The 15,588-nt window shown below is 41.8% G+C and overlaps 1 protein-coding gene across 1 annotated transcript in view; it reads left to right on the forward strand.

Annotated features, from left to right (window-relative positions):
* The first annotated feature begins 1,035 nt into the window (after positions 1-1,035).
* The window catches only part of ATP8B3 (ATPase phospholipid transporting 8B3), an 89,328-nt gene continuing 74,775 nt past the window's right edge, over positions 1,036-15,588 (forward strand). The window contains exons 1-2 of the mRNA XM_063455895.1: positions 1,036-1,215; positions 15,219-15,297. Coding sequence (XP_063311965.1) covers positions 15,240-15,297 — 58 coding nt within the window. The 5' untranslated portion in view covers positions 1,036-1,215; positions 15,219-15,239. The remainder of the gene's footprint in view (positions 1,216-15,218; positions 15,298-15,588) is intronic.

Here is a 15,588-nt window from a genome sequence, read left to right on the forward strand (position 1 = left end):
GGCCAGAAATTGTGAGACACTAACTTCAGTCTGCAGCTCTGCACCAGGCGCTGAGCGCTTTCCCCCAAAGCAGAGTCCATGGGCCACGCACCAGTGGCATACAGGGCAAGCCGCCAGACCCTCTCCTGGTGTCGGGCCCTCAGTCACAGACCGAGGACCAGACAGGTCAGTGTTCCCCATGCAAGTTAGGTGGCCACCTAAATTAACTAATTAGAGAGCTGCCTCTGTGCCTGACCCTAGTATATATATATATATATATATATATATATACATACACGTGTGTATGTAAGCTCATTTGAGCAGGGCCCACAACCCCCCTCTGTTCGTGTGCGTCCAAATGGTTACAAATACTTGTCTGTTAGTCCACCAATTGTACAACTCTGCAGAATTTGTTGGCGCTTTATAAATATTAATAATATATTCACACACACACACACACACACTATACATACTACATGCGCTATACATACTACATACAAATAAATAAATAGAGGAATATGATTCCTGAGATAGTACAATTAAATTAATAATTCATTTAATGCCTGATCTCTAAGGACAGAGTTTTCCTACACGCACCATCATTCAACGTCTTGCCATAACAGTTCATTTTAGGCAAAAATTGTAAGGACGGCTCCATTTTAACAACATCATCAGGTATTTCAGTCACTCAAACCGAGCTTTTATTGGCTAGTTTACAGCACCCCCTCTGTCTCTTTAAGTGGGTGTATCTTAGTAATACAACAACTTAGTAATATGGCATTTATTCCCTCATCATGACACGGAAAGATCACATAACACTCTAACTAAACTTCATTATACCATACAGAATGGGTTTTTGTTAGACATCTATTCGCTGTAAACCATATGAATTAGTATAGATTACATTTCTTCAGCAGTTAATTCATTCACATAATTCCTTCATGGAACTCTACAGAATACTTTTTACAGTGCAATTAATGGTAGATGAGGATTTGGTGAGCATTCCTGTCTTTGTAGGGAATGCTGTTTGCGTGCACAGCTCACTATACAAAGAGGGCAGGTGTACAAGGTAGATTGTCAAGGGAGACCTGTAGAGAGGTTCACAGGGAGGAGTCTGGCTCCATAGAACAACTCTGTATTTAAAACCGTTGCAGATGTTTGTGGTTTATGAACGTTCTGTGTAGTGGCCAGCAAAAAGACAGAAGGATTTCAACCTAGAAGCATTTATCAATTCAGGTAAGATGACTCTCCTTGCAATCAATATGTATATATATATATGCTGTATTGCGCACGTTTCATATGGAATGTACACATGAGAAATGTTCATTTGATGTCAAAACATTTTTTTATTTTTTTTTAAGAGGTTTAGCACAATTTATTATTTGATAAAATCCTAGATTTGTAAAAACAAAATATTAGACTGGCATTCAATCTGGAAAGGTTCATTTGTGTATTTAAAATAAATCGTGTAGCTTAGAGGTGCCCAAAAAGTAGATCCCCAGATGTTGTAGAACTACAACTCCCATGATGCTTTGCATGCCTTTAGAATGGCAAAGCGTCTTGGAAGCTGTCGTTTTAAAACAACTGGGGATCTACCCTTTGGGCACCCCTGGTGTAGCTATTATTCAGTTTTAAGAAATATTTGAATTTATTTTTTTCTGCACCATTATTCAGTTTTATACTAAATTTTAATATTAAACAGGTCAATCCTTTAGTAAATGATATTTAAAAGGCTTGCGGCATGTTATGCAGACAGTAGTAAAGAATGTCTGTTATGAAGCAATATCTTTAATTAAGTAATTTAAGCTGCAAAAAAAAAAGTGTGTGTCCATCAAGTTTAAGCTTGTGTGTGCGTGTGTGTGCGTGCGTGCGTGTGTGTGTGCTTGTGTGTGTGTGTGTGTGTGTGCATGAGCGCGCTGCACTTTTGAAAGACATTGGTAGATTTCGGCAGCATGGATTCTCTAACCTATGAATTCCATATTTCTGTTATATTAATTGTAAAGTGTTGTTGCAGATGACATTTTTGTTTTCTGTGTTCCATTCACAGTCCTGTGCCCTTCCCCAATTATATATTTAATTTCATTTTATAAAGGCAGGACAAAGAACAGAGGTGAACTACAAAAATATATATTTTTTTTATGGGAATCAATAGCCTTTTTATGCAGGCTAATACCCCGCTGGCTCGTCCAGCTGCACAATAATGTTCTAAATCGTTGCCAAGCTAATTATCTGCATTTATTACCAAATCCTTCTTGATGACAGATTACCCTACAGTAACTCCACTGAGAGAATATTTGTCCAGTTCTTTTCTGTTTGCCAAGTGTATCGTTTGCTGCGATTGCTCTGTGTGAAACTGCAGCAGCAGGCAAGTTAGATTGAGCAGTGGTTGGTCGGATAACAGGCTGACCCAAGATGGCTGCTCAGCTATAGAAAAAAAAAATAGAAATTTTCTTTAAAAAAATCAATACATGTATATAATTAAAAAATATGCTTTATTAAATGTAACAAATGTAAACAATTTTTTGTAAAAAAATTGAAAATTGAATGATAGTTGTCCTTTATCTGTCTATTTAGATATGCTCAGACCCACCAAACAACAAAATTCCTTAGCTTTAATTCCCCGGCGTGTTGGTGTTGCTGCGGCTGCTGCTCCTCCTCCATTGGCTGAGATCATCATTAATGATAATCTCAGCCAATCCAATGCTTTCCCATAAGGAAGCAATGGAGGACTATTGCGCATGTAGCAATCACCATGACATGTGCAGGCAACCTTCGGCACTCCAGATGTTGTGGACTACATCCCCCATAATGCTCTTACACCCATAATGCTGGCAAAGCATCATGGGAAGTGTAGTTCAGAACACATGGAGTGCCGAAGGCTGCCTATGCCTGCACTATGTTGTATCAAATCAGCAACTCCTCATAGAGATGCCTTGGATCTCTATGTGAAGCGTTCGGCATCTACATGCTGTGTGAGTTACAGCCACTATCAACTTGACTTTACCTTAATGGCATCTGAAATGCATCTTGGAACCTGAAAAGTCTTACAATGATGCCTAAATACTGATAAGTGAGGGGTTTACCATGTTGGTAATCCTTAACCTGAACACGGAGTGGGTGTGCTTACTAATTCTGGATCGTGATTCGCTGTCACTAGACGTTTTCAGAATGTGTGTGCCGTCTATGGCCCCAAGCAAATTTGAGATTTTGCCCTTAGTATAGAACCATAAAAAGGCGATGTGTTCACTACAATGTGATGGGCCTTGGAGCTTTATTGTACATATATCGAATAAATGCCTTTTTTCCAATATGATTAGAGACAGGGAACATAGTGATGCCGGGATGGGACTCGGAAATAGGGAAAAACAAAATGTCTGTCAGAACCCCCTTTCCATGGATCGTACCCCCACACAATATATAGCTGGAAAGCTCATCACCGAACTCCCTCGCTGTTCTGATTGGAGAATCCGCACCCGAGTTACAACATGTTGAAGCTTTACCCAGGGCCGTCTTTAACACGGGGCAAACGGGGCAGCTGCCCGGGCCGAATTACTCCCATGGGCCCCGCTGCCCTGAAAAAAAAATGTTTCCCGGCCACTTTAGGCGGGCCCCGCCCTGTAAGGAGTCCCACCGGGTGGCCCATGCACTTAGGGCCACCCAGTGGGCTTGTACCAGCAGGGGCCTGGTCGGGCGCTGTGGCCCTTTAACAGCGCGACCGGGCCCCTTGCTTTTCGGCAGCACTGGGAGGAAGTGAGTGCCGAGCGTCCCTTCCTCCCATAAAGAGCTGCTGCGCGGGAGAAGAAGGACCTGCACGGGAGGGAGGAGGAGGAGCCAGTGAGGATGGGGGCTCCTCACTCACATCATCCTCAGGCAGCACACTGGATCCCAGGGATGCCACCCTCCAGCAAAAGGTAGGAAACTGGAGGCTGGGCTTAAAATATAAATTTTATATGTTTGTCAGTTTGTCTGACAGTGTATGTGTCTGTGTGTGTCAGTATGTCTGTGTCTGTGTGTGTCAGTATGTCTGACAGTGTATGTGTCTGTGTGTGTCAGTATGTCTGTGTCTGTGTGTGTCAGTATGTCTGACAGTGTATGTGTCTGTGTGTGTCAGTATGTCTGTGTCTGTGTGTGTCAGTATGTCTGACAGTGTATGTGTCTGTGTGTGTCAGTATGTCTGACCGTGTATGTGTCTGTGTGTGTCAGTATGTCTGATAGTGTATGTGTATGTGTGTGTGTCAGTATGTCTGACAGTGTATGTGTCTGTGTGTGTGTCAGTATGTCTGATAGTGTATGTGTCTGTGTGTGTCAGTACGTCTGACAGTGTATGTGTCTGTGTGTGTCAGTATGTCTGTGTGTGTGTCAGTATGTCTGACAGTGTATGTGTCTGTGTGTGTGTCAGTATGTCTGACAGTGTATGTGTGTGTGTGTGTGTGTGTCAGTATGTCTGATAGTGTATGTGTGTGTGTGTGTCAGTAAGTCTGACAGTGTGTGTGTGTCAGTATGTCTGACAGTGTATGTGTCTGTGTGTGTCAGTATGTCTGATAGTGTATGTCAGTATGTCTGATAGTGTATGTGTCTGTGTGTGTGTCAGTATGTCTGATAGTGTATGTGTCTGTGTGTGTCAGTATTTCTGATAGTGTATGTCAGTATGTCTGATAGTGTATGTGTCTGTGTGTGTGTCAGTATGTCTGATAGTGTATGTGTCTGTGTGTTTAAGTATGTCTGTCTGACAGTGTATGTGTCTGTGTATGTCAGTATGTCTGACAGTGTATGTGTCTGTGTGTCAGTATGTCTGACAGTGTATGTGTCTGTATGTCTATTAGTGTATGTGTCTGTGTGTGTCAGTATATCTGCCAGTGTATGTGCCTGTGTGTCAGTATGTCTGACAGTGTATGTGTCTGTGTGTGTGTACCTGTTGTGTGTGTGTGTGTGTGTCAGGCACATACACTGATATACATACTGACACAAGCACACTGATAGACATAATGACACACACAGGCACATGCAATGACAAACATACTGACACACAGATACATACACTGACAGACATTCTGACACACACCATAGGCACATACACTGATAGACATACTGACACACACACACACACACACACACACACAGGCACTTATACTGATAGATATACTGACACACACACAGGCACATATACAGACATACTGACACACACATAGTCACCTATGCTGATAGAGATACTGTGTGTGTTATTATGTCTGTATATGTGCCTGTGTGTGTGTGTCAGTATGTCTATTAGTGTTTGTGCCTGTGTGTGTGTCAGTATATGTATCTGTGTGTCAGTATGTTTGTCATCGTATGTGCCTGTGTGACAGTTTGTGTCAGTGTGTGTGTCAGTATGTCTATTATTGTATGTTTTTATGTGTGTCAGTATGTCTCAGTTTATCTCTGTGTGTGTGTGTTTATCTGTGTGCGTATATGTATGTAGTCAGTGTGTGTATCTGCTTGTGTGTCAGCGTGTTTACCTGTGTCAGAGCACCAACAATAAATACAAATACACCCCTCCATTCAAACTTCAACATTACATACAAACACACTCCTGCATTGAAAGTCAACACTTTATACAAACACACCTCTGTTAAACACCAAAATTATATATAAACAAACCCCTACATTCAAAAACCAGCACTACACTTAAATGTACACTTGCATTCAAACTCTAATACTAAATACAAACACATTCACACAAACATACTCCATACTCCAAGCATGGGAAATTGGTAGAGCCCCAGCTGTCAATGCATTGTTGGAGTTGTACGACAGATAGGGTTCTACCTTCTTTCCAACCATGCAATTGGGGGTCCAAATGAAATTCTTGCACCAGGACTCTTTCTACTTTAGTTCGCCCACTGCGTTGGGGTGGAGGCATGATTGCATGCCAGGGAGTGGGTCCAGGGGGCCCAAGCAAATGCTTGCCCAGGGCCCAATCAATATTAAAGACGGCCCTGGCTTTACCATTCTATTGGGTGAAGAGTTCTAGGCGGCTTTGTTCCTTTATTCATGAAACGGGTTCCTCTACCTTTGAGGAAGGGAGAGCACTCAAGCCCCAGGTATCCTCCAATGCCTTCTTGCCTCCCCAAGCTCCCCTTCAAATAGTGCTCTATTTCGAGGTCAGGAAAGTGAGCGATACCTGCTTAAAGATTTAATGGACTTCCGCACAGTCCTGATCCGAGAAACAGTTCCAGAGTGTTTCAGGATATCTTCTGTTGGGGCGCTAGATATGTAAAATGAGTCAAGGCAATCAGGGCCGGTGCAAGGATTTTTGCCGTCCTAGGCAAACAGAAAGGTGCCTCCCCCGTATGCTCTGCCCACCATGTGACATCACAATGCCCCACCCATATGATCTGCCATATGAGCCAATGCCAGTGCTGCACACAGTGCCTTTTCTCTGAAAAGACAGTGTGCTTACATTAAAAAGTCTGCAGGAACAGGTTATTGACACCAGAACCACTTCATTAAGCTGCAGTGGTTCTGGTGACTATAGTGTCCCTTTAATGTGAGGTAAATTAGAGACTAGTGCCACTAATAATATACTGGATTGTCTACTTACCACCAGATGAGGACAAGAGGATGATGATGGGCTCAGGCTGCAGTCTGGCTCAACTGGTCTGGTGTTAAAACAGGCTCTCTGGAGGCAGTGCTCACAAAAGTAGACAAACAGGAAGCAGCTCAATTTTTTGGGGACCCTTACACAGATCACAGTCTGGGCCCTCAGGGCCTGACTGAGAGTATGCCTACAAAGCCCGCCCATTAGCCTTATGCCTACAAGGCCCACCCATTAGTTCGCTCACAGTGAGTGGAGTGTATGTGTGTAGGGGATGTGTTATTGTAGAGGATGTAATGTGTGTGTGTTCTTATGGAATGTAGTGTATAGGGATACCAGTTTGTGTAAGGGATGTATGCTGATGTGTATATATGGCATGCATTGTGTGAATCTGTTTTTGTAATGTACTGCATTGTGTGTATGTGTGTGTGTTTGTGAGGTATGCATTGTGTGTGTGTGTGTGTAATGTGTGCTGTGTGTGTTTCTCTGTGTGTAAGGGAAGCATGGTGTGTTTCTGTGTGAATGTAGGATGCATTGTATGCTTCGGTGTGTCTGTATGTGAGTAGGGATGCATTGTATGTTTCTGTGCATGTGTGTGTAGGCATGCATTGTGTGTTTCTATGTATGTGTAAGGATGCATTGCGTATGTGTGTAGTGTGACAGAGAGGGTTTGTGGGGTAGGATAGGGGCTGAGATGGGAGCAGGACTTTTTTTGTATATTTTTTCTTTAAGTTTTGTGTCTTACACCGCCCCTTGTGTGTCTCTTATCCAACCCCTTTGCGTGTCTTACTCCCCCAAGCCCCTTTTTGTCTTACTCTTCCCAGCTCCTTGGTGTGTCTCTTCCCCCCCCCAGGCCCCTCTGTGTGTCTCCCTCACAAGCGACTCTGTGTGTCTCTATCCTGAGCCCCTCTGTGTGTCTGTCTCCTCTACCAGCCATTTCTGTGCTTCTCTTTCACCCCTTCCTCAACCTCTATGTGTGTCTTACACTCCCCCCATCCCTTAATGATCTCTTCCACTTCCCCGTCCCTTAGTTGTGTCATCTCCACTTCTCCCCCTGTCCCTTAGAGGTCTCCCTGCTGTCCCTCACTGTTGTTCCCTCCCCTCTTGTCACTTAGTGTTGTCGCCCCCCCTTCTGCAACACTCCCCTCCTGTTCCTTAGTGTTGTCTGCTTCCCTCCTGTCCCTTAGTGCCCTCCCCTCCCCTCCTGCCCCTTAGTGCCCTCCCGTCCCCCCCTGTCCCTTAGAGATCTCCCATCCCCTCCTGTGCCTTAGTGATCTCCCCTGCACCTTGGTGATCTCCCCTGCCCCTCCCCCCCCCCACCCTTGGCGCTCTCCCCTGCTCTCCTGTCCCTTAGTGCTTTCCACTGCCCTTCTGTCCCTTAATGATCTTGCAATCCCTCCCCTCCTGTCTGTTAGTGCTCTCCTATCCCTTAGTGCTCTCCCATCTCTTAGTGATCTCCCCTGTTCCTTAGTGTTCTCCCCTGTTCCTTAGTGATCTCCCCTGTTCCTTAGTAATCTCCCCTGCTCTTAGTGATCTCCTCCCCATCTTTCCCTTAGTGGTCTCCCCCTCCCATCTTTCCCTTAGTTGTCTCTCCTCCCCCCATATTTCCCTCAGTGGTCTCTCCCCCCCCCCCCACCTTTCCCTTTGTGGTCTCTTCTCCCCCCTACCCCCATATTTCCCTTAGTTTTCCTTCCCCCCCACCATCTTTCTTTTAGTTGTCTCTGCCCCCCCCCCATCTTTCTCTTAGTGGTCTCTCCTCCCCCCTTCCCATCTGTCCCTTAGTGGTCTCTCCCCCCCAGTGTCCCTTAGTGCCACCCCCCTCCCTTCCCTGTTGTGTGCTTCCCTCTTGCTGGGTCACTCGAAACTTGCGCCCCCCCCCCCCCCCCGGGCCGGTGCGCTCTAGGCGACTGAAGGCGATCCCCAGAGATCCTCAAGTCTGGCTGGGAAGCACAGTACACGTCCGGAGCCTCCATACCTTTCTCCACAGTGACAATAGCTGATTTTAGGGGCTCTTGGGAATAAACCCATAGTCTGTGGGCAGGAATCTGGTCTTCAAACCTCTCCAAAAGTCTGTGGCACAGGAGCTTCAGTCACTGGTCTGCACTGATATCCTGGTCTGCAATATTTTTCTGTATTTATGTTGTCAGATTGCAGTACCTCCACAGTTGCTCATTAGATTGTATTCATGTGTTTTATAATTTATCCTCCTAATATATATATATATATATATATATATATATATATATATATAACATACATATTGGTATTCTTTCACCATTTGTGTATTTTACTGTTTTTCTTAAATGTTTACTTAATATTCTTTATCCTAATTTAAACACTCACTGCCCGTGAACTATCAAATAACCTTCATTCTCTCATTTGTTAATACGTAGCTCGTTTAGCTGTAATAAATCTTAACACTCATTTGGCCTTTTTGTTTAGACACATATTATTTTCACCATGATCGAGTTCTGTCACATGATATTCAATGACCAGGTTATTGAGAAATGAGAGCTGGTCTGTTGTTGTTGTGGTTACAAAGGACAATCTAGCTCGAAGCATAATCTGTGGTTCTGCCCATGTTGTGTAACACACTGGAGGTAGGTTCTTGTGAAAGAAAAACCCTGTAAAGAAAATAAATACGTGTAACTGTATGTCTCTATATATTGCACACATTCAAACAGAGACTACTCTTTAAAGGAGACCTTATGAAAAAATGGGGGGATAGAAAAAAAAATCCTAAAATAGGTTTTAACGTGAAGATATTGCTAACTGTTTCTGTAATCATGAATGATACTTAAATCATAACCAAAATAATAAAACTCCACCAACCACAGCCACTATACATAATTGGGGTATTTCTTATGATGCAAGGAGGTTACAGGATATTGTAATTCAGTATCCAGTCCACACAAAGACATATGGTTCCGTCCTTTTTTGACGAAAGGATCATGGGAGAGAAAAAAGATCTAATGTTGGCTGGATGCGTCTAGGATCATCAATCTTGGACTTTATTCTAGCAAACATGGCTGTGGGTACTCAGTAAGAGTTGGGTTGGTATCTCTCAGGGCATCTAGGTAAAAATGCTCAGGCTAAGGGAAGAATACCTCTGTTCATACGTTGGCCATATGATGAACATGCTTCCTCTCCTCGTCCAGCTATTTCTTAGACTTCTGGAATAACGTTCTTCGGACAGACAAGACCAAAGTGGAAATGCTTGGCCATAATGCACAGTGCCCTGTTTGGTGAAAACCAAACACCGTATATCAGCACAAACACCTCATACCAAGCATGATGGTGGAAGGGTATTGATTTGGGCTTGTTTTGTAACCAGATGATCTGGGAACCTTGCAGTCACTGAGTCGTCGATGAACTGCTCAGTATATCAAAGTATTCTAGAGTGAAATGTGAGGCCATCTGTCTGACAGTTAAAGCTTGGACGAAATTGGGTCATGCAACAGGACAATGATCCCAAGCATACCAGCAAATCTACAACAGAATGGCTGAAAAAGCAAAGCATCAAGGTTTTGCAATGGCCCAATCAAAGTCCAGACCTCAACCCAGTTGAAATGCTGCGGTGGGACCTTAATAGAGCTGTGCATGAATAAAAGCCAGTTGTTTGCAATTAAAAATATATTACAAATGTCTGGATCTAGCTCACATTCAAATATTTTTTTTGCATACTGGTGTCATGCCTTAACTATGGTATCCTCTTACTTCCTGGTTCCACGGAGCCTAGCCACACCCCTGTATGACACGGTCTGCCTATTTAATCTGACTGCACCAGCTGATCAAGGCTGGATTATTGAACTACGTTCCTTACTCACAACCCGGCTACAACTTCGTTGTGAAAGCCTCTGCTACCAGACCGGACTGAAAGACTCTGCAAAGTTCCCTTCACCTCTCCTCATCCACGACTAAAGATTAAACACTCTTCATACGCCTCTGAGGAGATCTCGGGAACCAGTGTTCTATGTGCCGGAAGCTAAGTAAAACCAATGTGATAAGAGTTGCATCTAAAAGCTGTTATTACCTGTCTCCAAAAGTCCTTCGGTAAAAACAATCCCGTTACAGCTAACTTCAACTCATACTTCATATCAGTTATCTGCATCTGTCTTGCTTCAGTTAAAGTATGGAACAGCTATTGTAATTACTTATCACCTAAACCGTTGATTCTACTAAGAGACTCTTTATTGATTCAGTGTCTGCAATTTACTATCGTTTACTCCTTAAAGCTACAGTGCCTGTAATTGTGGACTTCAGTTATCATTTACTACTTAAAGCTACAGTGCCTGTAATTGTGGACTTCAGTTATCGTTTATTACTTAAAACTACAGTACCTGTAAATTGGAATTAAAGTCAATACCTTTTACTTTTAATAATAAATATTCAAACTATACGAAATCTGCAGTTGTGTTCCTTCATAACAAATGTTTAGACGTGACAACTGGTGACATTTTGCAAATATACACCCAAAATGCAATCAGGTGCCTTCAAAATAATCTAGATAATGGCCAGTTTATGTTACAATTATAAGACAAAATTGTACTGATCCTTTATATGCTTATATTTCAGGATCAGTTTTCAGGGGTATAGTAGCAGAGCCTTAGTCCTGACCAGGACTCTCTCTCTGCTATGATCAGGAATTCAGGAACAAGAAATAGCCAAGTGAATCATCCACCTCCTTTCCAGCAACTGGATGACACACAGTTCTGGGGGTATAACTGATTTTATTCTGGCCACACACAACATTTATGCACTGACCCCTAGCATGGGGTCTCCACATCCAAAATGCAAGGGTTTTCCTCCCAGGATCCTCTGTTCTTGAGATATAATTGAGTGAGAGAATTATAACTCAATTATCTCTCAGATACGGGAAACATATACAATATTACAAATCATAATAAAAATAAATTCTAATAACCTTGAAACCCCACAAAAGTCATATCATCGAACAGCTTGGGTCTGAGCGCCCACTTTGTCAAAATAGCGCTCAGATCCCTTCAGTGGTTAGGGAACGCCATTCAAATTAAGTTTTGACCGTTCGCCCATGAGTTGATAACCCAAAATAGTTCTATAGAAAACAAGGCAACGACCGGTCATCTTTCGGCGATTCTCACATGAACACCATCGAATGCTCCCACTGGCTGTAAAGGAGCTAATGCTCCCCCTGTTTGGTAGATCCTATCTCCAGAACGCTGTTCATCTGGGTGGTCGGGAAGTAGCGGGCAGTGGTACCATCTCAGCCTGGGTTCGCTGCCTGCGTTTGGGAGACAAAATGCACTGGACCACATGCTTTCGGCTATTCACATATATTGCTAAAGCAGAAGATCCTACTTCTGTGATATTAAGATCAATTCTGTCTATTGTTGGCTATAAATTCATAGACCTAGAATGTCAGTATCAAAACTAAAGCTTTACTTATATCGAAGGAGAAGTGCTAGAGCAGGCTTCCTCAAACTCTGGCCCTCCAGATGTTGCTGAACCTCAACTCCCATGATTTTATGAATGGCATAGATAGATGGGAGTTGTAGTTCATCGACATCTGGAGAGCCGGAGTTTGGGGAAGCCTGTGCTAGAGTATGGGATCCTAGGGAACCCTGGTAAGTGTCAAAATGTTCAAAGCCTTTTTGACTCTTAACAGCATGTTTGCGCCAGGGATCTCCTCGTACCATAAACACTTCAGTGTTTTGTAGTGAATATAGTGCTTAGAGTATCTCTTTAAGTGCTATGCTATTGTGCTCCAGTCCAGTTCTATCAGCTTAAAAAGGAAACTAGTAACTTATTACATTTTTACTCATTTTCTAAACAGTAAATAGTGGAGAGTTAGTTGTTTACCAAGGTACAGAGCAATGAGATTTGTGGTTTAGAAGGTAAGCTTAATGCCGATCCGAAATCTTAGTTGATTTTAATGAGGATTCCTGGAATTAACAATAGTTTTACATGTAAATATAATCATTTATTAATGACCTCCACAGTATAGAGGTCGAGTGACTGGATTACTTATTTAGTTACTAGCTTTATAAAAGAATTTTACAGAAGCCTTCCTGAATATTAGAGAGAAGAGATACATTTGCTTAAACAGCATTGAGTGGGGATATAGAAAAAACAAATGCATATATAAAAAGAAAAAATATCTGTTCTGCCCACTATTTGTGATTCATTATCATGTTATTACATACACATATAAGCTGTTAAGGAAAATGGATTTATTTTTTTTAAATTGTGATTAGATGTGAGAGTACGAGCCAAACAAAGTACATATTTTTTTCTTTAATTCTTGATACGTTTTTAGATTATTTTATACTTTATATCAATTGTTTTGGTCTACACCAGTGTTTCTCAACCTTTTACTGAGAAGTACCCCTGCAGGTCTAAACACAATCCTAATTACCCCTGCATTGAGAAAGACATTTCTATTGATTTAAATTCCAAATGAAACATGTAGACACTATTTGAGTTGATCCCATATTGGGGAACAAGCCTGATTAAAGGTAGTAAATAATATTTTTAAAATAAATATGACATAATGTGAATATTGTGTATGTAAGGAGGTGTGTATGAACTATTCATCTGAAGTGCAAAAGTAACAAAATGAAAATATATTACACACTTAATAGTTACTCACAGAGGACACTGACACACACACATTTAAATGCAGAGGACACTGACACAGACATTTACACACAGTGGACACTGACACACACTCACTGACAGGCACACACTCATTGATTTGACACACACTCACTGACACATACTCTCACTGATTTAACACACACACTGATATGACACACTGACAGACACACACATTTACTGACAGACACACACTCACTGACAGATACATACAAATTCTCTCACAAATTATTATGATCTTCTATTATTTTTATAACATGCAAACTTTTTCACAAATATTTTTTTTTTATTATTTTTATTTAAGTCCGCCCAACCTCACTACCTTTTGGAGAGCAAACATGGATTATTTCCCTGGGGTCCAGTGGGGGTCCTTTTCCTGGGTGTGGGTGCTGTCATCTTCCTGCTCTGCCAGCACTGTTTAATGATGCCAGGGCTGGTGTGAAGGCATAACCCAGCTCCCGGCATCACCACAAGGCGCAAGGGAGCAGTGCTGGAAGAACACATTAATCAGCACTCCCTCGCCGAACGCCTTCATTCTCCCTTCCGGACATAGCACATTTGGGCCAAGTAAGTACCTGCCGTCCAAGTAAGACGGTGGCTACTCTGCCTTAGCGCACAGCCGGCCAGCTTCTGACATAACCCCTGCTTTGTGGTGTGCAAACTCCCTGGGAGAACCTGTTAAATAGTTATCACTATCTAAGTACTTTGTATAAAAGTGGTTCAATGGCTGGATCTCAGCTCACACAGACAGGCCTTCTTTACTTTTTGTAATGCTCTGTGTATATTGTACTCTCTCCATAGACTCCCAATTGTACTGCCCTGTGGAATATGACGCCGCTTTATAAATGCCAGTAATAATATTAATTATTATTATACATTCATTTAGAAATGAGCACTATATTCCACAGCTTTGTACAACTGGCACACAGATATGTGAATAAATGATTAAACACCCTGAAAATGTAATGGGGAGACCCCTGTTTATATGCACTAAAATTCACGCTATCGATGTAGTTATTATTATTATTATTGGTATTTATATAGCTCCAGCTTATTCCGCAGCACTTTACAATAAGAGGGGAATTTACCAAATGAGACAATGACGATAGGTAACAGGAACAATAGGTAGTTGAGGATCCTGCTCAAACGAGCTTACAGTCTACAGGAGGTGGGGTATAAAAACACAATAGGAAGGGTATTGAGGGAGACAGCAAATAGACATAGTGGAAAAGTAGCAGTGGAGTGGGCCCTTTAGGAGAGAGTGAGAGGAAGGTTTGAGGGATAGAAGTTACTCTTGGAAGCCATAAGCATTCATGAAAAGATAGGTTTTGAGGGACTTCTTAAAGGATTGAAGACTAGGGGAGAGTCTGACAGGGGTAGGCAGGCTGTTCCAAATGAAAAGAGCCGCCTGTGAGTTCATTACAGTTCCCCATTAAATAAGTAGTCAAGTATATATATATATATATATATATATATATATATATATATATATATATATATTACATTCTCGGATTCATTTAATTATTACAAGTTTAGCAAATTAATGAAGTTTGAAGAATAATAGGTTAGTGTGTATGTACAAGTGTGCTGAAAACGTTCTTGCCTATGCTCTCAATAATTACTTTAGCATCCTTTTAGATTGTAAGCTCTTTGGGCAGGATCCTCCTTGCCTACTGTTTTCCTTTAGAATTAATTGTTGGGCTTGTTTTTCCTATTATACAGCACTATATAACATGTTGGTGCTAGATAAATAATTGTAATTGATAGTGTATATTTATGGTGGAACAATTGCAAGCACCTCTCCATACAACACCGAACACCTGTTATAATAGTTGGGATAGGACACGTTAGGCACCTGTTTAGATATTATGGGCATCAATCAAAAAAAAATTCTGTTCCTTACAACCATGACAAAAATTAATCAACTGTTCATTTAAAGCATAACTCCAGTCCCCATCACTTTCACATCTGTTCCTTTAATTAAATTTTTTTACGTTTACAATTGATTGATTTTTGGTTTTATTTTCTTCAGATTTTTTGCCATGAACACAGAATGAATCAAAAACAGATTACAAACACAGGAATCTATGACGATGGAGGAAACTCTGGTAGTAAGTGAAATATTAAGCATATTTGTGCATGTAAAAAAATCTACTGTCTGTTAAAGGGACACTATAGTCACCTGAACAACTTTAGCTTAATGAAGCAGTTTTGGTGTATAGAACATGCCTCTGCAGCCTCACTGCTCAATCCTCTGCCATTTAGGAGTTAAATCCCTTTGTTTATGAACCCTAGTCACACCTCCTTGCATGTGACTTGCACAGCCTTCCATAAACACTTCCTGTAAAGAGAGCCCTATTTGGGCTTTCTTTATTTCAAGTTCTGTTTAATTGTGAATTTCT

The sequence above is a fragment of the Pelobates fuscus genome, chromosome 5 (assembly GCF_036172605.1).
Source record: "Pelobates fuscus isolate aPelFus1 chromosome 5, aPelFus1.pri, whole genome shotgun sequence".
In the NCBI taxonomy this organism is placed as follows: Eukaryota; Metazoa; Chordata; class Amphibia; order Anura; family Pelobatidae; genus Pelobates; species Pelobates fuscus.